Genomic DNA, 24,706 nt, shown 5'->3' on the forward strand with positions numbered 1-24,706 from the left:
AGCTTTAGGATGCGCTGCTTCCCCTGGTGTGTGCATAGTTAGAAAAAAGCTGTGTAAAAGGGTAAAACACATGAATGCATTTAAAAAGCACTGGCGGGAGCAGGGCCCAGGTGATGGTAGGGAAAGAGCCTGGCCGATAAGGAGTGGTGTGCCCTCTGCCACAGCCTGGCTTTGCTGCCCTGGGCACATCACTTAATAGAGAGCAGAGCCCAGTTTGATACTCGCTTTAGGGTGTTTTCCACTCAGGATGGCAGGGTCTGTGGAACTCTTCCCGCCCCCCAGCTTAATCGGGGGTTACCCAAACGTAGAGGGCTGGCTGGTGGCAGGGCTGTGCCACCTTGCTCTGGAACCTGCAGTCATGTCCACGGGAGCTTTCACCTTCTGCTGCCCCAGGCTACCCCTCTCTCCCACATTTGCCTTCTTTCCCCGGAGGCTGCAGTGTTCCCCGCTGCTGTCCCACTCAACCCAAATGACTTACGAGGCGGTGCCCAGGTGGGTGCATGTGTGAGAGGTGGTACGCAGCGTGATTTGCATCACAGCCCTGGTGAAATGGCACACAACAGGCTGAGGCAAGCCCCAGCTTGCCAGGCAAAGAGGGCTGCCGCCAGATCCCAAGCCAGAGATGCTCCATCGATACCGGTGGGAGAGCTGGGGCTCCTGGCTCCTGTTCCTGCTGCTCCCTCCTTGCCGCAGGACCTCCCGGGTGTTCTCCTGGGAGCCGGTGCCTGCTTGTGCAGGGCATGTGTGCTGAAGGAATGAAACGCTGGCCCAAAAGCTGCTGGGGAGCTGTGGACAGAGGTCTGGGGGGAGGAGGGCAGAGTGTGCAAAAAGGAACTGCTGATAGCCCCGTGTTTTTTGTTTCTTTGCAGACAAGCCCAATAGTTATTTTACTCAGACGCCACCGACACCACGAGATGGTAAGTACACCGTCGCTTGCTGGAGCTCGGTTCCTGTGCTCAGGATGTACTTGAGAGCAAATGGCTTGAGCCTCTCGTGCTTCCCGCAGCTGACGGTGGAGCAGCGCCTCCTGACCCAGTGATCTATTTTGTAGCTGACTGGCTGCTCCCTGTGCCCGGAGCAGTACTGCATCATGCCCGTGCCCTGCCTTCACCCCTGCCCTGGGGATGCAGGAGCATGGCCCTCCGGGGCGAGGAGGGAGGGCAGAGCGACTGTCCCTTGTTGCTCCCTGGGAAGCACAGCAGCCCTTTCTCTGCAGAGGGTTTCCTGGACAGCTGTGGTGGAGGTGGGGAAGGGCTGGAAAGGGAGACGGGATCTTCCGTGTGCTCCAGCAGTTTGCTGAGCTTTACTGGTTCATCTGCTGAGGCCGTGGAAGGGAGGGGACTGGAGAAAGGGACCTTATCCTAAAAGCAGCAGTGTCAAATCCAGTGGCTATTCTGTGTTTGTCCCCTAAGGGTCTTCTGGGATGTTGGCAAAAGGAGGGGGGAAGCAGGAGGAGATGCAGAAAGGCTTGCTGCTCTGCAAGCACAGAGGAGGGAAAAAAAAAAAGCAAATGACATGTGTGCCCATGGTATGTGACAGTCGCAGGTGAGGGAAAGGCCATGAGAAGGTGATGGGCTGTTAGCACGAGGAAATAGCCAGAAATAGTGTTCTACCTCTCTTGGTCCCTCCATTTTTTTGGTGTAGCGTCAGGGGAGGGTGCAACCCAGGGGAGGACAGTGAAGGAGGTGACTAGTTTCAGCTTGTGGGGCCCGGAGCTCGAGGCTCTGCATCTCGCCGTGGCCTGGGCAGCAGACGTCCTCCCTGCCGCCCCACACCCTGCCCTGAGAGCAGGCGTAGGCCAAGCAGAGAGGGATGCCTGTTCGGGGGAGTGATGTGGACGCCGTGTTTCCCTGGGACTCTCTGCTGCCTTAGCAGGTCTTGGTCTTGCTGGGAAAGGACTGGAGGGGCTTGTGCTGGCTCATGGCAGCAGGAGGTTAAATGGGCACAAAGCAGGTAGGAACCTCTTTGGTGCAAGTACGTGGGAGGTGGGCTGAGCAGCTCAGGGAGAGGTGATTTTTGAGGCTAGCAGAGGTTGCTGAGATGCTGTTGGCTGTTCATTAAATTACTGCTTCTGCTGTGCAGCCAAAGTTGAATCATCCCACCCCATCCAGTCTTGGATCAGTCAGCTACTAACACTGTATAAATGCTACCAAAAAATCTGTTGGGCTTGGGCTCCAGCTGGCAAAAGGTTTCAGCTTTATCAGCATTAAGAGCAAAATGGAAGCTGGTGTTCAGCTGGACATCAGGTATCTCCACTGCCCTGGCCAGAAAGGGTGTGGGACTGTAACACAGCCCTCCTTTCTTTCCTGTCCTTGCTTGGGTCCTACAGGTTTCTGCTTCTGGGCTCTCCTAACAATTCCCTCCCCACCTCCAAATTTTCACCTTGCCAGTCCATGACGCAGTGTGGTGCTTTCCTTATTCTCTTCCAGAGTTATTGGTCTTTCCCTGGCAGAGCAGGTGGGACAGCACCTGGGTTTCCTATGGACTTGCGTTTTCCCTGGACCTGTGGCTCTCACCTATGGATTCCCTGATGAGCAGCGTACTTGCCAGCACCTCGCACCTTTTTTCTGGGTTAACTAAAGCCTTCCAGTTTCACAGACCTGTAGGAACTTTGGTTTTTGAGGCCATGCTGTTATCAGTCAATGGCTTTAAAAGCTGTTGGATGTAGGCAGGCGAGCACATGGTCAGATAATGTCATCGTAGGAGCTTTGTTTTCTCAGAAATTAAGGCTTAAAACGCCCTGCTTTCTGCTGGCAGGCTGTTCAGTCACCTTCCCCATCCTCCCTAGCTTCACGTGCACAGATAAGAACCCAGCAGAAAACAGCAGCCAATTAATAACACGTTTGTTTCTTTCTTTCCTTCTCTGATGGGGGTGGGGAAGGAGGCGGGGGAGAAACGGATGCTAGATAAAATGTGATTAATCTATAATTGGACCAGAGAAGACATCTAAAGCAAAAATAAAAACGAACGTAGGTGTAACTCCTAGCTTAGGGCTCCAAAATATTAGCAGCCCAGCCCAGCCAGATGACATACTCCGAAAGATCTCTGGTCCCCACAGGAGATGGAAAACTACCACCCTTGGTGGGTTGCCAAATGAGGCGCCTCCTTTTGCAAGTCTAATACGGTGCAAATGCCTCGCGTGGTCTTCGGGAAGCATTTCTGGGCAGAGGGGAGCACGGGGCATTGGGAAGAGGTACCCCTGGGGTGAAGGGGCTGGTCCCTGCTGCTTCTGCTGCGTTGGAGGGACTGGCAGTGTTCGTCGCCTGGGCTGGCTTGGAGACGTGGCTCTGGTCCTGTGTATAGTCCACTGACTTAGACGGGGCCGTGCTCGTACTTGTAAACCGCTGGGATTTGGCTGAGGTTTGCTGGGCGAGGGCCATGGCTCTCCTGTCCTAGGCTTGCTCTCAGGGTGGCTTTGGTGGGACAGGGTGGTATGCTAGTGAGAGCTGTGCCCGGCTGTCCGACCGACAGGCCTGTTTGGGGAGGGGTGGTTGGGGAGCCCCCGAACCCTTCTCCCTTCCCCTAACCAGCCGCATCTGAGAGGGACAGGCAGGGGAGGGTCTCTGCCTCGCTGCACCATGTTCTTTTCCCCAGGTGGTACCTGGTGGTGTGACATGGGTGGCGGGCGAGAATTCGGTGGGTCTTGGCAGGCAGCGTGCTCTCTGCGTCCCAGCACGAGAGTGTGATAGTGCCAGTGTCGAGCACAGCAGGGCCCCTCGGTTGCTTCTTCTCCAGCTGGGCTCCTTGAAGATTGTCGCCTCTTTATCTTCTGGGCCAGATCCTCATCTTCTACAAGTCTGCACAGCTCTGTAGTGAGCAGTGGGTTGCCACCAGCTGGCAGCCTGCGCCGTGAGCCAACAGATCTCTGCCCACCGGTACCAGCTGAGGATCTGCAACTTGGTATTTCTATCTGGAAACCCTGCTGCTGGCAGGTTTGCTGTGGTCCTTTGCCCTTCCAAACGGTGGTGCAAAGCTAGACAGAAATCGTCGTCTGCCCTGGCAATGTCAGACCTCAGTTTTTGTCTGAAGGAAGTGGCTTCCCTCACCTCAGGCATCTTTTCTGCAAAGACCCTGTCCTGCATACATAAAAGGTGCTGCAGCCACGACTGCTCCCCTGGTGTTCAGCGATGCTGGAGGTGAAAGACTGCGCCAGCCAGCAGGGAGGTGTCTCTAATTAGCACTTGTGTGCTGTTTATCTCTTCCATTTCTTCCAATACCAATTTCTACCCTAGAAAACTCTTCAGCCACACATTGATTTATAGTGGTCTCTTCTTCATTTTGAAACAAAGCCATTAATGCTGTTAACTCACTGCTTTCTCCCAACTCTCCCGCGCTGCTGGCGTTCCCGCAGCTGGGCAGGGGCTTGTTAAGCTCTATAGAGTCTTAAAGCTTGGCTGACTTAAATGCAGTGCTCCGTGAAGGCTGTTGCCTTTTCCCCAGCTGAGGGACTGGCCCGTGGCATCCCAAGCTGGCTAATTCTTCGCCTTTCTCGTCAGCGCTAGGCAGGAGCTGGGGAGTGTCTGCGCGGGGAGCTGGAGAGGGGGTGGATGTTGGCTCAGCTGCGGCCCCCCGGGGCAGGAGTGCTCTGGAGGGGGGGTTGGCAGGCGTGGTGCAGGGGGCAGGCAGCGTGGGCTGTGCCTTCCTGCATCCCCTGGGGTGAAATAAATGGTGGGGGAGGATCTGGAGGGTACCTCCTCCCCTCTCCTTGTTCTTGCAGCATCTGTGATGAGGGGTTTGATTTCTGTTTGTTTGTAGCATCCCTTGGTGGAGTTGCGTGCGGGAGGCAAGATTGGTTTTGTTGTTTGCTCTGCTGAGGGCAGGGAGAACAATAAGTCCTCTAGGAGCTGTGAAGCCAGGCTGGTGAGAGCTGGGCTGGCTGCTCAGGTGGATCAATAGGATGAGGCCCCGGGCTCTTGGGGTCAGCTCCCTGTTGTCCCTCTCCTCCTGCCACCCTCCTCCCCTGGGTGCTCCATAGGGGTGTGGAAAACCCTCTCGGCTGGGGTACTTGTTAGCGAGGTCTGCGTGGAGCGCGATGGCACAGCCAACAGCAGACAGCTCCGGAGCTGAGAGCAGCAAGCGGGACGCAAAGCTGTCCTGCTCACGTGGGAGCCAGGGGAGGAGAGCAGGGCTCTGCCTCACTGGTGGCAGTTTTGGCTCTGACCGTGCCTGCGCACACGCTCTGCTCCCGTTCCTGGTGCAGGCAAGCCTCCTCCCCGTTGCCTGGTGCGAGCAGAGGCGAGGGGCTGAGAGTGGAACAATGCGGGGTAAGCTGCGGCTGGGGCCTCCCTGGCAGGGTCTGGGCAGTGCTCTCCACCCGTGCTGCTCTCCTAGCCCTGCTAGGGAGAAAGAAGCCCTCTTCATGTGGCACAGGCTCGGGCAGCCTGTTTAGCCCCTTTTGCTATCACCAGCCCTTTGGTCTGGCAGGTTTGGGTTTCTTGCTGGCCCCAGCAGCTTTCTGGATCAAGCCTAGGAGCGTGTCCTAATCTCAGAGCTACATCTTGCTTCAGCCTGTCTCAAGCAAGCATCCATCACGGATGTGGAGAGTCATGGTAGCTCTCCAGGGTGGTGGGAGTCAGCCTTTTTGCTTGCATCCATGCACCTTTGCAGATGTGTCAGTGGCACCAACCAGCTGTGGGTCCTGTCTCTGCTGGATTTGGAAACGTCCAAGAAGGCTGAGAGGGCTGGACACCCATTTCCTTTTGGCGAGCATGGATAGAGTGATGCTGGCTCAACCCGTCGCACCAGGCCGAGGGAGCAGCGCTAAACGCTTATTTATGGATGCATAAAAGCAGCAGTGACACAGGAGATGAGGACATCTGAGAAATTAAATATTGGAAAAATGCTTTCTGGTGCCTGGCAGCCCCATAAATACAGGGTTTGCAGAACTGGTCCGGGCATGGGGTTAGGCAGAGAAAATGCTGGTGCAGGTGGCTTTTCAAGTCTGCATAGGAAATCGGTTAGTGGATTAATCCTACAGTGCTCTCAGTTCTGGGCATTGGCTGCTGGATGCCCTCTCTTCAGCACCCTGTTATGGTTTTGCCTCGTCAGGTCCAGCTCCCCTTCCCCTCCAGTGGGGCTCCCTCCCCAGATAGCGTCCCCTCTGCCATGAAGAGAGACAGCCACCTGCAGCGTTGTGACGGCTGGTTCCCCGCGTCCCTGCTGGTGGCTGTCTCTGCCTTCATGGGGTGCGAATGGTGCCGCGTGTTACGGAGCATCTGATCTGTGCCAGGGGGGTGTTAGGAAATACTCCCCACCTGGAGATGACTTGATGAGTTTGGGCAGACCGTAACCTCGGCTGTGCTGCGGCAGCAAGAGAGCCTGGAGGGTGTGGGGGTGTGTGCCTTGCCACCCTGCAAAGAGGACCATTCTGCTAGGGACAGCCAAGTGGTGTGGGGAAGTGGTGTTTCACGACCTCTCTGCTCTCTTCCAGCCCTGTGTCTGCATGTGTTGGCAGCTGAGGAGGGGATGCCCGGGCGTGGGGAGGCAGTGAGCAGGGAGAGGCTTTACCAGGCTGCGCGGGGCTGTGGTGCTCTTCGGCACAGAGCGCTGGCTGTCCTGGTCTTGCTCCTCCCGTTTGATACTTCGTCAGGAAAAGATGCTCCTTCCTTTTTTTTTTTTTTTTTTGATAGTTTTTAATTAACATCCCATAATTCTGATGAACAGCTTCCTCTGGCCAGTTACCTATTGGCACAGATGTAGTGAAGGGGAAATAATTGCCTTGGGCTTAGAAGTCATCTAAGGTGCTTGCCTCCCCTTGCCTGCTCTGCCTAGTTATGCATGCTGCCCACAGCCTACCTGCAGCCCCAAAGTTAAACCTTGCAGTGCGTTGGTGGGGAGAGGGCTGGGGCTGGCCCACGCCTCGGGAGGCGTGTGTGCTGTCCGTACCCTCCTCCCGCTGCCAAATTCACGCTGAGCCCTTCCTTCTCCAGTCCCTGTCGGAGGGAATACTGGGAGGCAGCCTCGGGCTTTTAGTTTCCCAAAGGAGCCAGGTGGCTCTTTGGGCAGCTCTGCGCCTGCTCAGGGAGAAAGGGGAGGGGACGCTTGACAGCCCTGGGAAGAGAGCCATGAAAATATAACTTAAAATAAAACACAAGGTCTTCAATTTTGTTCCCTTTGTGCGTGGCGGTACTGGAACACCCTGCTGGCTTTGGCTGCTAATCCCAGCCTATTTCTCTTTTGACACAAGCCAATATAAGACTTGGATGCTGCAAAATGAATTCATAGCGCAGGCTTTGTGGCGGGGCTGATCTCAGTTAGTGGAATGGGAAGGTGTTGCAGACCTGTCTTTTTTTTTTTTTTTTTTTTTTTTTTTGTCTGCCCACAGATGCATTTTGCAGCCCTTGGTCTTTTCTGACCACCCCACGCTCTCTTCCTTTTGCACCCGTGCTTTTCCCGGCCCCAGCCCGCTCCTGCACGTGCAGTTTGAAATGTCGGGAGCTGACTTGCGGGAGCGGGTAAAGCAATCCGCTCCAGCAGTAATCCATCTTGCTACGGCCTCGGGCCGTGGTGTCCACCTGTGTCGGCTCCCCATCTAGCAAATGCTGATGGACAGCGGGGCTGACGTTAAGCTTTGCTGGTGCTCTTTGCAGGCCCACAGTGGCTGCTGGGCTGCCGTGGCCTCTCCTCTCTGTGTTGAGAAGTGGAACAGATGTGTACGGGGAAGGGGTGCTCCATGGAGGCACGTGTTTGGGGGCACGGGCTGCCCCAGGGCCATGGCGGCTCAGTGGAGATACTCTCCTGCTTGATTGTGCTGTCAGTATTCCCCTCACAAGCTCCATCGTGCTGAGGAACGACTCCTTTGCCGAGGCCACGTGCGGAGAAGCATGGTGGGGAGCAGGGAGAGGTTTGCACCCCCCGCCTGAATGCTTCGCGCCCCGCCGCGTGGCACTGGGGTAGCCTGTCCCAGCCCAGCCGGCCGCTGGCTCCAGCAGCGTGAGCGGTGGCCGTGTTTCTGCACCTCTGGCTGTGTCAGCCGGTGGGCGGCTGGGCCAAGGCTGGCGTTGCTGAGCGAGGAGGGACTGGGAGCATCAGAGCATGGCGGGAAGTCTTGTCACACATCACGGAACAGAAAAAAAATCATTCTCTGCACAAGGTGAAATTTTTGTACCAGGCTTCTCAGCAGCTGCTCCCTTTTAATTACATAGTGCCTACTCCTTCTCTAAGACTTCATTGCAGCATGGACTAAAACGCTGACCTACTGCACTGCCGGTACGGCGCTTGCACCCGCTGCCTCCTCGGGCATGGGGGTGACCTGGGGTGCTCTTCTGTTTGCCCCAGGATCCTGGGCAATTCATGCCTCCAGGGTGAAGCTGGCCATCTCTTAGCTGGCCCAGGGGGTCCTGCACTGCAGTCACCGTGGTTAGGTCTTTGGCTTCCCCTTCCTTTTTTCTTGCTCATATTCGCACCCTATGGCAGTGAGGCAACAGCTCGGGCGCCAGGACTGGGGTCTGCTTATGGAGCTTCGTCCCCATGCGCTTGCCCCGTGGCTCAGCCTGGCTTTCTTGCCTGCTGCCGCAGTGGGAGCGATGGCTTCCCTGCCTGGGGTCCGCATCCTGAGCACCGCAGCAAAGTGTGCTTCAGCCAAACCAGCTCAGACTGCTTCAGGGTTGCTCTGGAGAGAGGAGAGATGCTAAACATAGCTCTTCAACAGCTGAGCGGTAGATAAGGTAGCAGCAGTTATTAGACACTACTTTTGATCTCTTGAGAGCATTTTCTTCTCCATTTACAGTGAGGTTTGAGCTTTCTCTTGGGGATCAATTTATGCATTTTCATGTTACATGGCTTAAGTGTTAGAGGAGGAGTAGATGGGAGAACTGCTAAGGTGTTCCTGTTTTTCCCTGTATCAGGTCCTTGCTAAGGTCGCAGATTGCCAAGCTTGCCTCACTCTTCCCACATCTCTGCCTCACATCTCCCAAGACTATCCTCATGGTGTGACAAAGAAACAGCATTTGTCTTGCTTTGTCTTCTCTTCCCCTTGGCCATGTCATGCTGAAGTTGGTGCATGATACCTTTCAGAGAGAGCTAGTGCATCACTACCAGCTCCTGAGTTAGCCCACTGCAAATACTGCCTGGTGCTGTGCCGTGGCGGAGCCTTTCTTGCCAAGCGAACGTTGTTTTTGTAGGAACGTGCCCCGAGGTCACAGTGACACAAGGAGTCTCGCTGTTGTGTGGTGGGAGGCAGCGTGCAGCCGAGGGGAGGCTGGGCTTAGCGCAGACCCCGTGGCTTAGGGATGCAGTCGCTACGTTTAATACTTTGTATGAAGTGCAGAGGGAGAGCAAAGGGCAGCAGGAGGCACGAAGCTGGCTGAGACCCCCAGGGTAGGAGCAAGCTCCTTGCAGAGAGCGTGAGTAGACCTTGCAGAGTGCCCGGCAGCCTGGGGCCTGGGAAAGGTTGGCAAAGGGCGGTGTGCTGGCTTTGCCGACTGTGCAGCTGAGCGCTGGCTTTGGACCTGCTGCGGCTGGGGAGGAGCCGTCTTTCCCTCCAGGCGTCCAGAGGCTGCTGCAGCCCTCCTTCCCTTGCTGAGCTCTCTAATCTCCCTGATTTGTAAACACTCCGTTTTGCAGAGCGTGGCCTCTGCAGGCAGGTGGGAGCAGGTTAAAACAATCCAAGTATTTTTTTTTTCCTTGCCCTTGCCTCCCTCCCTCGCGTGGGCTATGTACGGGCTGCCATCCCATCTGGGTGCACTCTTTGTGTGGGCTGAGCTTTGGGTGTTTTGCTGCGGCGTGGCTCCTCGGGGCAGATTCCTGCTCTCAGCCGCTTGCTCTGTGGCGAGGCTGGGGGGATCTGTGTGCGCTGGGGTGTGCAGGCAGGGCAGCGGGAGCCTGCTGTTGAGGCTGGCTTCTTGCTCGCATCCCTTGTGGAGCGCGTTTCCAAACTGCTCCTCTCTCTGATGGAGGCTGATGAATTCTTCCAGTGATTAGGAGCCGTGACAGTCTGCTCAGAGCCGCACTCGCAGGGGGCTCGTGACAGATTAATGAGAAAGTCTTTTAAGATGATGTTTGATTTGCAAGAGTGACTTTGATGTTTTAGACCCAAGAACAAGATGCTTTCCACTCCTCCCTGCTCCGCCCTGCCCTGCCCACCCCCGGCACCGCCTTCGCCTTGCTCACTACCATCTCTCTGCCTCCAGCACATGATTTTGCTTTTAAATCTTCTGACTGATCAACTTTTTTCCTTGCTGCCCACCTCTCCTGATCCCCCAATTATAGACTGTGTAGTCAACTCTTCTCCCACTCCTCCTTTGTCTGCCTTGACCCGTGCTGCCCGCATCGCTGGTGTCAGCCCTGCGAGGCGTCGGGCTGCCCTTTCCCGGGTGGGGACGGGCTGCAGTGCTGACTGCTCTGCTGCTGCTGCTCGCAGGTTAGATTTCAGTTGTGGTGGCTTTTAGAAGTGAAGAGTTTTTTCAGGCAGCTGGGCTGTAAAAGGTTGTGGCTGGTGACGACCACGTTTCTGGGCTTCCCCTCGCTGTCTCCCCATGTGACACAGGAGCACAGAGTGTGTTTCGGGGTGCTGAACTACCACACTGTGGTCTCTGGAGGAGATTCCTGGTTTCCCAGAGATCTCTGTCATGTGTAGAGCTGCGCAAGCAAGATCCTCGGAGAGCTGAGAGCGTCACAGAGGCTCCCAAACTGGATGGTGGATGCCTACCATTCTTTCAGCTTCTTAAGGACCTTCCATCCTTAGAACGTGTCGGCTTGAAAACTTTTAAGTAGTTTTGGGGCTTGTTCTGGAGAGGTTCTTGTGGCCTTGGGGATCACAGATTTGCAGCTGCAGCGTAGCTCAGCTCTGTGGCTAAACTGTGGAAATAAAGATGTGCACAAAACTGAGGAGCAAGGAGGGGTGCTGCCTCCCTTTGGTACCTGTAGGGCTGTATGCAAGTGCCTTTAGCCAGCATTTGCCCCTGGCCTGCTGCTGCTCAGCGAGGCTAACTGCAGCTTTCCAGATCCACGTCAGTGGCGTTGCATGAAGTCACTGTCCCATGTCGTAGGCAGGGACTGGGCATGAAGTGGGTGAAGATGGGCAAAACTGGGGCTCGAGGACTCGGGGCTAGCGTGCCCCTAATGCTGCTCTGGCGGTGCCAGGGGTAGGGGCTCTAAGCAAAAGTGCCTGGGTTAAGCAGTGTGGTGACCTCGGCGTGGCCTGGGAGGTGCCGAGCGGCGTTTAGCCAGGGCTGTGGGGTGGACACGGCGGTTCTGCTGCTGGTGCCTGCGTGTGGCTCTCCCAGCCCCGCAGCGGAGGCCTCTGAGCAGGGCAGGCGGCTCCTTCTCCCTCACCGAGCAAGCCCTGGCTGATGCAATTAATATCGATGGCAGGGAGGGTCGGCCCGGGAAGAGGAGTAAACGTGCACAGGCGAGAGTCTCGGCTGGATCGCCAGCCTAACCCGTCTCCACGGCAACGGGCACCTCGCGCTCATGCAGAATTAATGCCGGCCTTCGCTGTCCTGACACACATGCACGGCTCCGTCCCCGGGGCCTTGCGTTTCCCTCTGCCCTTTTGGCACAAGGAAGCCCCAGAAGCAGCTCTGCCCTGCTCTCTGCTTGCTTCCCCCGCCTTTTGCACCAGCGCTGTCCTTACATGGATGGCAGCAGGGCAGGCTTGCTTAGGTTGTCGTGGTGGGGCCTTGCCCCTTCTCCAGAAGGAAAGCTCGACCTCGGCCCGCGGGGTTTATTGTGCACGTACCCTCGCCCTTTGCTATTATTCGTGCCTGCTTGGTACTACCTCGCTTGTGCTCCTTGTCCTCTGGCTGAGGAAGTGTCCATGGCAGGCTCCTCAGCAGGCCCGTTCTCCCCCAGCCCGCTGGGCTCCCAAGGGTGCTGTCCGGTGTTTTTCATGGCCTCTTGCCTCCTCTGTGATGGTGGCTTCTCCTCTCTAACGTAGGTATTGAAGGGTGACTGCTCTGAGGCAGGATTTGGGACAGGGCAAATCACTAGTGTGGCCCACTAGTGACCTCCCCATCCTTGGGGGACCAAGTGGGGAATGGTGGTAGGTGGGACGCAGAGGTGCACGTCAGCTCAGCGCCCGTCAGCGTGCGTTAGGGATTGAAAAGATGTATTTGAGCATCACAGCGTTTTCCCTCTGCTGCCCAGCCTGGCCAGTTCAGGGCTGCTCTCCACTTTGTATGCCCCGGTCCAGTCTGCTTTAAATGGCTTCAGCGGGGGAGCACCCACCGCTTTCTAGAGAGGGAGAGTTTTTAATCCGATAACATTAGACTAAAAGGCAGCCACCTTGCACATTTGGCACAGACACCCTCATTCTTCCATTTCAGGCTCTTCCTATGAACAAGAATACCCAGTGGCAGCGGTTCAGCTACTAGCGGGTCCCCAGAGGTGCAGGTTGCCCTAGCCTTCCTGGGTGTGCTGCGGGGAGGTGTCTTTCTCTCTCGGTCTCCTGCCTGCAGCCCTAGCTGCAGGGATTCGTGGCTGTGTCTGTCCGGAGCATGGCAGTGTGGCTGTTGCACGTTGTTAGCCTTTTCTCTCTCCTACCCCTTTCCCGTCGCTGGAGACACTTTAAGCCACGAAAGCAGGTACATCCCACCCTCTTATCTCCCACTCGCGAGCTGTAATGTTTTTCTCAGCCCGTTCAGAGAAGGGACGGACTCCCCTGGGATCTGGAGCGGGTCTAGGCTGGCAAACGCACGTTCTGCCTTCAGCAGGCAGGCCTGCCTGGGGAGGGGGGAGCTGCCAGGAATCGCCTGCGTGTTTTCCCGGCGTCCCCCTCCTCTGTGGGTGTTCAGGGCCCTCCTCCTCCCTTGGCAAGCATTCCTGTCCAGGAGAAAGCTTCGGTCCTGGGGGGGAGGAACTGTGTGCCCGCCAGAGCCCCTCTCGGGTGCTCCTCTCGGTGGCCCGGCTGCATGGCCGGGCGCTGCCGGGGAACACGGGGCAGGCAGGCAGGCGCTGCAGAGGGCCTGGCAGGGTGCAATAAGCAATCAGCAAGCTGCTCCAGTAGCATTTTTTTCTTTTCTGTACAGTGGAAAAGCAATTTTGACATTACATTTATTATTATTGTTATTAAGCTGGAGAAGCATTTTAATGTGAATTCTTGGGGCTTATTAGCTAGAGCTCTTCACCTCAAGATCTCAAAGCACTTGACAAAGCCAGCTTGTTATTAATCCCTACTACTTACATTGAGCTATTTACCTACTGACATTGGGGGTTTGGTGATTATTATTATCCGCATTTTTTCTAAACGGGAGAGCCAGGGTGCAGAGCTGGATGGGGAGTTGAAGCTGGAAGCTCTGAAGCTGGAAGCTTCTCTCCACCCTCCCTGCCTGCAGCCGGCTGCCGCCTCCCTGCTGCTTGTCCTCACTGCTCCGGTCCAGGAGGCTCGGAAGAAGGCTGGGATGGATTGAGAAGCTCACCCAAGAGCTCTACCTGGAGCACTTGATGCAAACCAGTGTGGCCAGAACTGGCAGCTGGGAGAGAGGTGGAGGTCCAGGCTGGGGAGGGCAGCTCGCAAGTTTTGAAGCCTTGGCTGCTGTGTTTTTTAGGGTGCAGGGGACTGAAAGAGGGCACAGAGCAAGCCTGTGTGTTGGGCAGGGGAGAGAGAGGGTTGCTGAGGCACAGAGCAAGCTCTTTGCATACATGTATTGTCACGGGCTGTCACTTGACAGAATAGTCTTGCCAGCTCCAGCCCGGGAGTGCTCCAGAATGGGCCAGTATATGTGTGTGTGCTGTGCAGCATCTTTGTTTTGCCCAGTCTCTTGGGCCCAGCTCAAGCAGGGCCTTTATTTCAATGGCAGCCTTCTCCCGAGCTGCCTGCAGCCTCACACCGACTCCCGCATCTCTCTGCAGAACGGAGCTGTGTGCGAGGAGCCTCAGCGGCTCCTAGCCATTCTCGTGGTGGCTCTAGCCCTCCCTGTTGGCCACAGTGGAGCCGTCCTATTCTCAGCTGTCCTTCCAGCCGTTTTGGGCATCTGCAGGCACTGTTGGACGCGAGGAGGTGGAGCTGGTGCCATCTGCCCTGGCAGCTACTCATGGAGTACCAGCCACCTGTGCCCGTGCAGCCTGCTCGGGGAAATGCTGAGCTGAACCTTGGCAGGGGCTTCCCTGGTAATGAAGCATCCCGCTCCCTCCCTGGTGCTAATTAGGGGCTGCGTGAGGAAGTGTCACGGATGGAGTGGGAGGCTTGGATCTGAACCGGTGTCATTACACCTGGTGCAGTGGGTAGTCATTCTTCTTTCTGCAGGAGTGGCTCGGTTCTGGTGAATGCCAGCAGCTCTGGGCCCAGAGCACAGTAAGAAGCGCTCTGCAACCCTGACTCACCCTCTTCCCACCCCAGCTTCAGCTGCTAGCGTAGGTAGGCTCCCAGAGGCTCTTCTCAGCTTGGCATCTCTCTCCTTTCCCCTTTTCTTCTCCGTGGTTCACTGATGCAGGCATCCCACCCTGGCCTCCCGTGCGTCGGTCCAGAGGATCCCTGGCAGGCCGGGGAAGGTGTTTCTATAGGTGGCTTCTGTCGCTTGGTTGCTTGTGCCTGGCTGGTGCCCCTGCCCCTCTGCCTTTTGGGAGGAGCCATCCTCTCTCACCCCAGCGTTTTCTGTGAACACCCCACGCTGGGAGCCGCCGGGCCAGGCGAGGTCTGCCCTGCAGGCGGTTGGGCGGTAAACAGACACCATGGAGGTACCCGGGTTCGCTCCCCCATCTGCTTGTCCCTGGGGGGCAGGAGGCGGCCGGCAGGCAGAGGCAGCCACGGCTCCAGCTGTTGCGGGGTGGGAGCTGCCCGGCACGCTCCCCTTGCCTGTTGGAGTGTGCGGCCGCGTGGCCTGTTCTCCAGGCTGCGGCAGTGCCCTGACCTTCCTCTGCTCTGGGCTGTTCGGAGGAGAGGCCAGAGCGCTTTGGTGTGCCCCTCACCTACCCCAATTAACCAGAGGACGGGAAACCCTCGTTGGCGTTCCTTTGTGCTCTTTGCCCTGAACCAGGCGGTCACTGCAGGGCGCAAGATAGAGCCTCAGAGCATAGCGTATCTGAGCTGGAGCAAGGCTCTGAACCCAGTCAGGTCTTTCCCCTAGCCTTGATCTATTCTAAAAGCCTTTCTTGCTTTTGCAGGCTCAGCCTGGGGCTGCTGAGGGAGAGGAGACTGCTCTGTCCGCCCGTGGAGTCATGCTGACTCAGTTGTGGCGGGAAGTACGGTACCATGAATTATTTGTAGCAACACCTTTTGCTTTTCCCTTCCTCTCCAGCAAGTGCACTTTTTTATTATTATTGTTGTTGTTATTTATTATCCTGTTTCTGCTCCGCTGCTGCTAAGAGACATGGAGAGGCTTGGCTGGTATTCAGTGTGGTTACAATAAGCCCAAGCCCTCCCTTTTGTTCTGTACAGCTTGCTCAAGTGTTGTATAGATACCTCACTTTAGCTGTTTCTCTCCCTCATCTTCGGCCACTCAGGAGGTTTGGGAAAGGTCAGCTCTTAGCTGTAGCTTTTTTCTGCTCCAGACAAGTGCTGCTCTCGTTGTTTGCCAAATGCCTTGCTGTGCCTCGTCTCTGCAGCGCTAGGATGATTTAACCAGAGCTGTGCTTCGCTTTAGAACCAGTCTGCTCTCTGATCTTGCTGCACAGCCTTGCCGTGTGCTTTGTAGACACTTCTGAAGCATAGTCTTGAACAAGTGCTGAGAGATCCCACCTCCTCTCTGCGATGGGGGAACAGGCACAATAGGCTGCAGCCTCCAACATCCCAAGCAGGGACTCCATCTGTTGCAAGCTCACGCTGACTCTGTTTCACCACTGCCTTCCAGCGTCCGCCCTGGAGAGGTGTCTATCCTAGCTGGCTCAAAAGCCTCCAGCTGCAGTGTTGCTGTGGATAAGGCAGGCTTTGGTTGAGACCAAGCCCTGCCCTGGCACGTCTGTCGGGTGATGTGGAAGGCACACTGGTAGGAAAATGTATGGCCGCTATCCTGGTGATGTTGTAGAGGTGTCACTAGAGGGGCAGCAGGCAGGCAGAGCCCTGGTCCGTCTGCACGCCCCTGGTCTCCGGTGCTTGTCCCAGTCGGGTGGGCAGGTAGACGATTTCCTTGCCATGCTGGCGAGCAGCATCTCTGCACTCCTGTCTGCCCCGTCTCGTCTCAAGCTCGGGAGCGTGAAGGCAAGGCTGGTCCCTTTGTTGTCTCTTGGCCTGACACCCAGCAGAGCAGGGACCAGCCTTGGGAGCCTGAAAGAGCAGCGGCGCTGGGAATAGAGCGCGGTCTGCAGCCCCTCGCTTGTGGGGCGCTTTTGATAGCGTGGTCTTCACCAGCACTATCAGGAATCCAATTTAAGAGGTCCTTGCACTTCTGTATGCTTTATCTGTTGCCTGGAGTTTATTCGGGCTGTCGTGTACGAGCGTTAGGACAAGAGTGCTTTGTGCCTCGCTTATTGCTGCCTTCTGCCCGCACTCAGCAAAGCGGTTCTGTCTGTAGTGGCTCTGCACAGGGAATGGGATGTGAAGGCTTGGTCAGTGCTGAGTACCCTGGAACTGGGCTGATAGCCTCTTCTTTTTGCTTTTAATTTCCCAACTTTTATTCCTTCCGCGTCGGTGATGGTTATGCTTCTTGCATCCTCCCAGGTAAAATGGGAGAGAGAGAGACGTTGGGGAAGAAGGAAGCTGCCTCTGAATTTCATCCTTTGCAGAGCTTGTTGGGTTGAGTCATCTTAGCAGGCATAATAAACCTGTTTCATCTCCTGGGTCTGGCAGGGGAATTAAGGCATTTTGTTTTATTCTTGTTGGTGTTCTGAGCTTGCATCTGACTGCATCACAGCATTGGATGAGTGAGTTTTCAGAATTGTCTGCTGTGAACAAGTGGGCTTCTTCGCCAGTAGCACCAGTGATGATTAGAAGTGAAAGAAACTTAAACAACCAATTTGCTTGTCACAATTTGTTTCTAGTTTGAAGCATTTTTCTTTCTCATTTTGTCTGCTTCTCGGCCTGATCACTGAAACTCAGTGAAGCTGGGTCCTCGTCCGCAGGAAGGACTGAAGCACGGTGTTTGGGGGTTGCACCCTGCCATACCCTGCCTCTCCATCCTGCCCGGGCGTCCGCGGGGCAGCTGGGCCATCCCCTTGAGTGGGGATGAGCTCCGAGGCACCACGGTGTGCGCAAGCTTCTCTCCCGGGGACGGAGCTTGTTGGCAGGGAGTGGGAAGGTGTCTGTCAAACACCGGTGCTGTAAAAGCTCACTTTTACAACATTCGGTTGATGTGGAACGGGAGGTAAATAAATATCCTTGATACCATCTCTTTTGCTCACATATTGGCCTATTATGTCCCTAATGTGTTTATGAAATACGATTCTGGGGGCGAGGATAGACTGAAACTTCAATTCTGATAAAATACCAGTTTTCCTCATGTGGCTTGACCCAAGTAACCTTATAACACTTTGTGGCCTTTTTGTCATTTACCATTGCTTTTATCACTTCAGATTAAGGGATTCTTAAATATATGTGGGCAAAACAATTACAGGGAGGACCACTTAAAAGGTGACAAGACCCAGTTTGGCTCCCAGATCTGAATGAACAATTTTAAAAGTTTCTTCGAAGAAGAGTCAAAACCATCAGCAACGTTTTAACTTCTTCAGAAGTCCTGTCCCGTGCTGAAAGCTTTTTCCTGCCCGGTTCGCAGGCTGGCTGCTGCGGAGCGCTGTGAGGCCTGGGGGGAGAAATGGACGGCAGGAGACCGAAGGCAAAAGTGCCGTTGGTGCGTGAGCCGTGTGGGAAGGAAACGCACCCAAAAATAGCAACAAGTGTCTTAGGACAAGGTTTTTGAAGTGCTCGGTGCTGCCCTGAATTGGGTCCCACTGAAAACTTCCTCAGTTTGGGTGGGACCAGACCTGGGTCAGCTGTTCACTTTGGAAGCCCTCACCTTGGATGTGTGAGGCTCCTTCCCATACTCTGAGGCAGAAGACAAGAACAGAAGAGCTCAAGAAAGGAGAGCTGTCCCCGACACCTACTTTGAAACTCTGCACACGCTTCCCACCTTGGTTTCCCTATCTGCAAGTGTGCTGCTGAACCTGGGCTGGTGCGTCCTGAAGGCAAGTGCCTTCTGGCAGGCACCTCTCTCCCTCTCACCTTTGAGCAGGCACCTGCTTGAAGTCCGCTCCAAGCCGGCTCTGCATCCTGCATCTGCTGCACACATTAGCTCCCTTCCCCTTCCCCTTCCCCTTCCCCAGGGCTGGTCGCTAAGACAGCTCCATCTCTGCCTCCCCTGCGACTGGCAGCTGATTATGCACTACACAGTTACACTTCTGCTCCACAGACCTGCGCCTCGGGGCAGGGGGACGGGATGAATCCCCACTTGTCCTGCATTTCACATTCCTCACTTGCACACCTCCCCTGCACCCTCTAATCTCAGAGCTCAACAGGCTCATCTGCATTTAAAAAAAAAAAAAAGAGAGAGAGAAAGAGCAGCAATGGAAAGAGCAGGAGAGACTATCCAGAGAGCTTCATAAAAATGATGAATTGCTTTTAGATATTGGGCAGGAGAGAAAGAGCGCTCTTTTTTACTTGATGCTATTAGTCTCTTAGTGGTGCATTGTTGCTGTGCATATGAGCTCAAAATCTCAAGGCAGTCAAAGGCAAATGCCCAGGAATTGAAGTGTAAATGAGCCGCTGTCGAGCATTTTATTTTGCCTTTTATGATTTCTCTTTCTCTCATTATGTAGGTCAGTCTCCATTTCTAAGGTCTGCTGTGTGCATAGGAGAGCGCGGGGCGGGAAGGTGTTCCCGGAGGTGGCAGGAGGTGCCCGCTGCGCGTGGGCGCAGTGGCAGCGCGGCGGGTGCCGGTGCAGGGACTGCGCTTGGCGCAGCGGCTGTGCAGCGCACGCCTGCCTGCGTGCGCGTACGTACCTGCCCAGTGGCGCGTGTTGTGAGTGTAGGGCTGTGCCCGTGGCAGTAACCACTGGGCAGAAAGCTCTGGCATCTCTTGCTCTCACTGTCTCACCTGCAGACAGCTGAGTCTGGAGACACCTGTCCTCTCCCTTCCTCCCTCCAACTGAAGAATTACATTTCCTACCGCATTAGCAATTCAGATGCTGAACTGGTCTGTGCTGGCTGCTCTGATTAGTGGATGTGATAAGGAGATTCATGCATCTCCTTTAGAGAGACACCAGCCATGTGATTTGGCTGCTTAGCATAAACGGCAATGAATAAAGCAGCGTGTGTGCGTGGGACTATCTGTCCTGCACTGGGACAGGTGAGGATGTTTTCTTCTCCATTCCTTGACTTTCCTTTCTCTTGCTGGTTAGCAGAAAACACGTTGTGTTGTGGAGGACTCACAAAGGCTTGAGCAGAGGGGCCCTGGGCAGAGCAAGTGCTTTCTGGAGCCCTGGGGACGCTCCTCCGTGTCTGTAGTGGGGTTGGAGGCACCTCCCTGCTCATGAGCTGGGCCTTGACCTCCCTGCTGTGGTGCAGAGCTGGTGACAGACCTTTCTTTCTCTAATTCATGCTGGCAATAAGCAGAACGGGCAGCCTGGAGTGAGAAGGGGCACAGAGGAGGCAAGAGGGCTGACCATGGGTTTGTTAGCCCCTTTTGGACCATGCTGTACCCTAGCCTCTTCCTTCCCTGTCCTTGCATGGTTTGAAGGTGCCTAGCACATATCCTGCCTTACCTGGCTGCTCTCAAAGGGCAGCAGGGCTCAGTCACTCAGGGGAGACTGCAGTAGAGCCAACGTGGACGGTAGTGCGGTGCCCGAGGGCAAAGGGGGTGCTGCCTTCCAGGACAACCTCCTTCAGAGGAAGCTTTCTCTGGGTCACAGGATTTACCGACCCTGCTGTCCATGCTGCCCTTCCCCGTGGCCTCTGCGCTGTCTGCTCCGCACGGTACCGGTGCGATGGAGCAGGTGCTGAGGTTACCTGTGCCTTTGCTTAATGCCCGTGCTCCAGGCACAGGCAGGAGATGGGGGCTCGGGGTGCAGCAGCCCTGGCCTGGCTGCCTCGTGCTGTTCCCTGGCTGCGCTGGGCAGACCCTTGTTTCAGGCGTGAGGCTTTGGGGTGGGTGGCTCTGGCAAGGTTGGCTCAGCCCCCCTATACCTCAAACGCACCCTAGGCATCCCTGGAGAAGGAGGCAACTTAACCGCCTGGTTCCTGGCAGGCGGTGAGAGGTGGCATGCCGAGATGATGACATCCTCGCCCTAAGCCAGGAAAGGACCTTGCTGTGCCTAGAGCATCCTCCTCTTGCTGGCCCTGCCCTTGCAGTCCTGGTCCCCCGGAGGGCTGCAGCCTCCCCCCGAGCCTGGGTGGTGTGAGCAGCTCTGCCAGGGCAGATAGGAGAGGCACGGGCGTTGGTCTGGATCCCTCCTGTTTGCAGAGGAGCAGCCGCGGCTCACCGGTCTCTCCGTGTCTGTGCCCACAGCATGTCGAGGGATGCTGTGCGGGTTCGGGGCGGTGTGTGAGAAGAGCTCCACCGACCCCTCCCAGGCCTCCTGCGTCTGCAAGAAGACGGCTTGCCCCGTCGTGGTGGCTCCTGTCTGTGGCTCCGATTACTCCACCTACAGCAATGAGTGTGAGCTGGAGAAGGCCCAGTGCAACCAGCAGAGGCGGATCAAAGTCATCAGCAAGGGACCGTGTGGTGAGTGCAAGGGCAGGCTCTCCTGCTTTCGGGAGGTGACTGTGTGAGGCCAGGGAGACTTGGCCTGAGCTCGTGTCGTCACTGCGGTGCTGGTGACGTCCTGGGGGATGGGGACAGGTCTGATGGAGAATCACCAGCTCTGCCTTGGTGATCTGCAGAGTTTAATAAGCAGGGAAATGGATGGCCAAAGGCTGTTCAAGAGGTGCGTGGCAGACAGTGGGGAACAGCTTTCTGTCTCAGGCAGCTCTGCCCGCTGCACCACACTGCCTCCCCAGAGTGGGTCACATCTGCCACGGCTAGAAGTTGGAGTTGGAGCGACCAGGCGCATGCACAGGCTGGGTGGGCTGATGAAAGCCCTTCCCCAGCCTGGCATTCACCAGCTGTGAGCAAGGAGCTGTGTAAATGAGACCCCAGTCTCCTCATCTCAGAGTAAATTAACTTGACCTTTCTCTCATGCAGTGCTCTGGCTTGCAATAAATCTGCACCCAGCACTCCTGCTGGGGCTCTTGTCAGAGGGGAGAGTGCTGAGTGATTGATTTAAAATAACAATCATAAAAAGTAAAAAATAAAGGAGAAAAAAAAGGCAAAAAAAGCTGGCAAATAAATTTTGGCCCTTCCCCATCAGTGAGGAAATTGCTCCTTGAGCTCTTCCTCTAATTATGGTTTGCAGGAGGTGCCTTAAGGACCCTTGTTTTGCTCGTTTGCTGAAGCAAGAGGATCTCAGAGAGCACGTGTAGGGAAGGGAGCTCGCAGCAGTGAGGCTGAGAGGTTTAGAAAGGAGGGGCTCTGCCTCAAGTGCCAGGTGGGGAGCTCCTTTCCTCACGTGCCGTGGGTTTCGGGGCTGATCCTACAGCCTCACGATCCTGCCTGCCTCTGCGGACGTCAGGGTGGATGAGCTTGCTGCTGCGGGACCAGGTACATGGCACTGACTCCAGCGTCCGCTGAAGCCGATGGAAGGACGTCCATTGGCATCATGTACATTTCTGGGCACTCGGAGGGACTGGGGCTGTCTAGGTAGATATCATGGTGTGTTGAGCTTATTTGTCATGTAAAAGGGGGAGACGAGAGAGGAGCAAGCGGGAGAGGGCAGCACGTGAGCACAGGCTGCTGTGCTCATGCCTGTGCCGTGCCCCCTCCTCTCTCCCGCAGGCTCCAAGGACCCCTGCGCAGAGGTGACCTGCAGCTTTGGCAGCACGTGCGTCCGCTCCACTGACGGCCAGTCGGCCAAGTGCGTCTGCCCGTCGTCCTGCAGCGGCATGCCCGAGAGCACGGTGTGCGGCAGCGACGGCAAAGACTACCGCAGCGAGTGCGACCTCAACAAGCACGCCTGCGACAAGCAGGAGAATGTTTTCAAGAAGTTCGATGGCGCCTGTGGTGAGTCGTCCCCCCCCCCCCCCCCCGGGCGTACTGCTTTAAAAACGTTTCCTCTTGCATCAGGAGTATTGGGGGCAGACCAGTGGGAAATGGCAAGGGTTGGGGAGAAAAACCTGCCCGCACGCCTGCTGTCATCAGCTCAAAAACATGGGCTGGGCAGAAAAAGGTCAGTCTGTGGGTGACGGCTTCTGAAACTCAGACCAAGCCAGCGCTTCCCCCACGGCATTTGGCTGCGGGCGTTTCTGCTCGGGACCCACTGACCTAGAGAGCAGTGGCAACATCTGTGCCACCTCCTTTCCCTCCTGCCGTTTTCCCTGGCTGGAGTCCCCCGGCTGCCGCTTTTGGCAAGAAGCCTGCTGCTCGCCGGCGTCCCAGGGCTCGCGGGCAGGCAGCTCCCTCTAATTAAAGAGCCTGACAGGCACAGATCCCAGAGCGCAAACACAGTCCTGCTACTCCGAGGATGGCTTCTTCTTTGGCTAATGGTGGCTGTGGATACTTGTAATTAAAAGCAACTGTATTCATTAGGAAAACCATGAGATCAGCCAGGACACGTGCCAGACCAGTGTTTGTCCCCGGGGGAAGGAGTGTGGGAGTGTGTTTGGGCAGGCTGCAAACCTGGAAGAGCTTTAATTACGCTTTCACTGCTCAGTCCCAAGTAGGGCGAGATGGGTGCAAGTGGGATGTGCGAAAGAGGTGATGTCACGCTGGGTGCTCCTGGTTTCTAGGGCAGAGCGAAGGCTTTGAGCCTCACTGTTCCTTTGAGGTCCTCCTGATTTTAGCTGGGCATCAGCAGAAACTCAGGCGGTCTGGGTTGAGCAGCCGGGCTATAAAACCTGAAAATACTTGAAGGCATTTGGACTCTATTGGGTGTGCTGTAAGGCTTGAGGATGTACTGCAAGGTAGGGGAGAGAGCGGGGAAGAGCAGTGCAGGCAGAGCACATCTCAAATATTTATCCTCATCATGCAGTCCCTGAGATATGTCTGTGCATCTGCCTCATCCCCAGCCCCTCTGATGCGGTCCCCATCTCCTCAACTGCACCGCATCCCTGCCTCACTACGGCAGCCTTATTTACCCACAGCTCCGTGAGTCCACGCAAGATGTTCTTGTGATTTTGTTGGGGTTTGTAGAGGCCTCCAAGGAGGTAACAGATCCCTGGCTGTCTGCTGGTGTGACTGCAGGGCAGCAGCGAGCACGGGCAGCTCTTGCTGGAGGAGGAATGGGAGATGGATTAGGTAGGTCCTGGGGGAGCTCCTTCATCCACTTCATTTCCATGATTACTGCACGTGCTAAAATGGACAAAGCAAAAGACTTGAGCTGTGACCCTGTCCTAGGCCGGCCTTCTCCAAGGGATGTGGGGGTGGCTGAAAGGGAGGTCCCTCGCCTGCTTGCGAGAGGCTGAGGAAACGGGGTACTGTCTTGTTTCCTCCCCTTCTCAGCCTGGGACTGTGGCCAGTGCAGGGATTTCAGACTAGTCGGAATAAAGGGTGGAAGCATTTGCTCGTGTTTCTGCAACTGCAGAAAATGAATCGGCACTCTCCAGGTACCGTGCTTGACAAGGAAGAGAAAAACCCAGGGCTAGAGTAGGGATTAGTGAACAGTTGGCACCTGTTTTGCCCATGTCTTTGGTATGCTGATGTGAGCTCGGCTCATCAGAGAGGGTGATCCGGATGAGCCAAGATTGGAGCAGTGGGGCAAGGCAGCATGTGGCCCTGGCTGCCTTCGGGGCTCTTCCAGCACTTTGGGAAGACAGGGAGGGAGAGTGGGAGGAGCAGGATGGGAGTACCAAGCATCTTGCAATGCCCAGCGAACGCCCCTTGGACTCGGGAGGTTCGCCTGGGTTGGGGGAGAGAGAGCCCTGTCCCCTAGACAGAGGGGAGTTGAAGGCAGCTCAGGATGGGAGAAAAGGCAGAGCTCATCCCATCCAGCGGTCGCTTTGGAAAGGGCGTGTGTCCTCAGTGTGGGCAGCTCAGTAAAAAATGAGTCCTTGTGTGTGCAGAGCCCTACAGACGGCCAGTCCCGAGGAAGAGATGAGCGCACGTTGAGTGCTACTGGGGAAGGTACGGAGGGAGGCTCTTGGGGCCAGCTGGGAGGGAGGAGGGCAGGCCAGGAAGCACCTCTCTGGGCAGGGCGTCAGTGTGCCTGACTATATGCTCTGGCTTTGTGCGCAGACCCTTGTAAAGGCGTCCTCAACGACATGAATCGTGTTTGCCGGGTGAACCCCCGCACCCGAAGGGTGGACCTGCTCTCCCGCCCCGAGAACTGTCCCCCAAAGAGGGAGCTTGTGTGCGGCGATGACGGGGTGACTTATGACAATGAGTGCGTGATGGGGCGCTCGGGGGCCATCCGGGGACTGGAGATCCAGAAGGTGCGTTCAGGGCAGTGCCAGCATCAGGGTAAGTACCTCTCTGCTTCCTGGGGAACAGGAGCATTCGGGTTCCTGACCTTCCCCGCCGCTCCGTGCCGTGCTCTTGGCAATGAGAGTATACCCCCTTCCCCTGTCCCCGGGGTGGGTGCAAGCGGTGCTATCCTCTCTCCTCCCAGACAAATGCAAGGATGAATGCAAGTTCAACGCTGTCTGCCTGAACCGCCGTGGCACCACTCGCTGCTCCTGTGACCGCATCACCTGCGACGGCGCCTACCGGCCTGTCTGTGCCCGGGACAGCCGGACTTACAGCAACGACTGCGAGCGCCAGAAGGCCGAGTGCCACCAGAAGGCTGCCATCCCTGTAAAGCACAGTGGACCCTGTGGTAAGCACTGGTGCCGCCGGGCTGGTCGCCCGCAGGAACGCTGGTACCCCCACAC

At 56.2% G+C, this 24,706-nt stretch overlaps 1 protein-coding gene across 4 annotated transcripts in view; it reads left to right on the forward strand.

The window, feature by feature from the left end:
* Nucleotides 1-24,706, forward strand: part of AGRN (agrin) — a 129,154-nt gene that overhangs the window by 62,752 nt on the left and 41,696 nt on the right. For all 4 annotated transcript variants that reach the window (XM_076355860.1, XM_076355861.1, XM_076355863.1 and 1 more), the window contains 5 exons: nucleotides 870-917; nucleotides 20,313-20,528; nucleotides 21,678-21,902; nucleotides 24,072-24,296; nucleotides 24,445-24,651. In XM_076355860.1, coding sequence (XP_076211975.1) covers nucleotides 870-917; nucleotides 20,313-20,528; nucleotides 21,678-21,902; nucleotides 24,072-24,296; nucleotides 24,445-24,651 — 921 coding nt within the window. The remainder of the gene's footprint in view (nucleotides 1-869; nucleotides 918-20,312; nucleotides 20,529-21,677; nucleotides 21,903-24,071; nucleotides 24,297-24,444; nucleotides 24,652-24,706) is intronic.

The sequence above is a fragment of the Aptenodytes patagonicus genome, chromosome 19, assembly GCF_965638725.1.
Source record: "Aptenodytes patagonicus chromosome 19, bAptPat1.pri.cur, whole genome shotgun sequence".
NCBI lineage: Eukaryota > Metazoa > Chordata > Aves > Sphenisciformes > Spheniscidae > Aptenodytes > Aptenodytes patagonicus.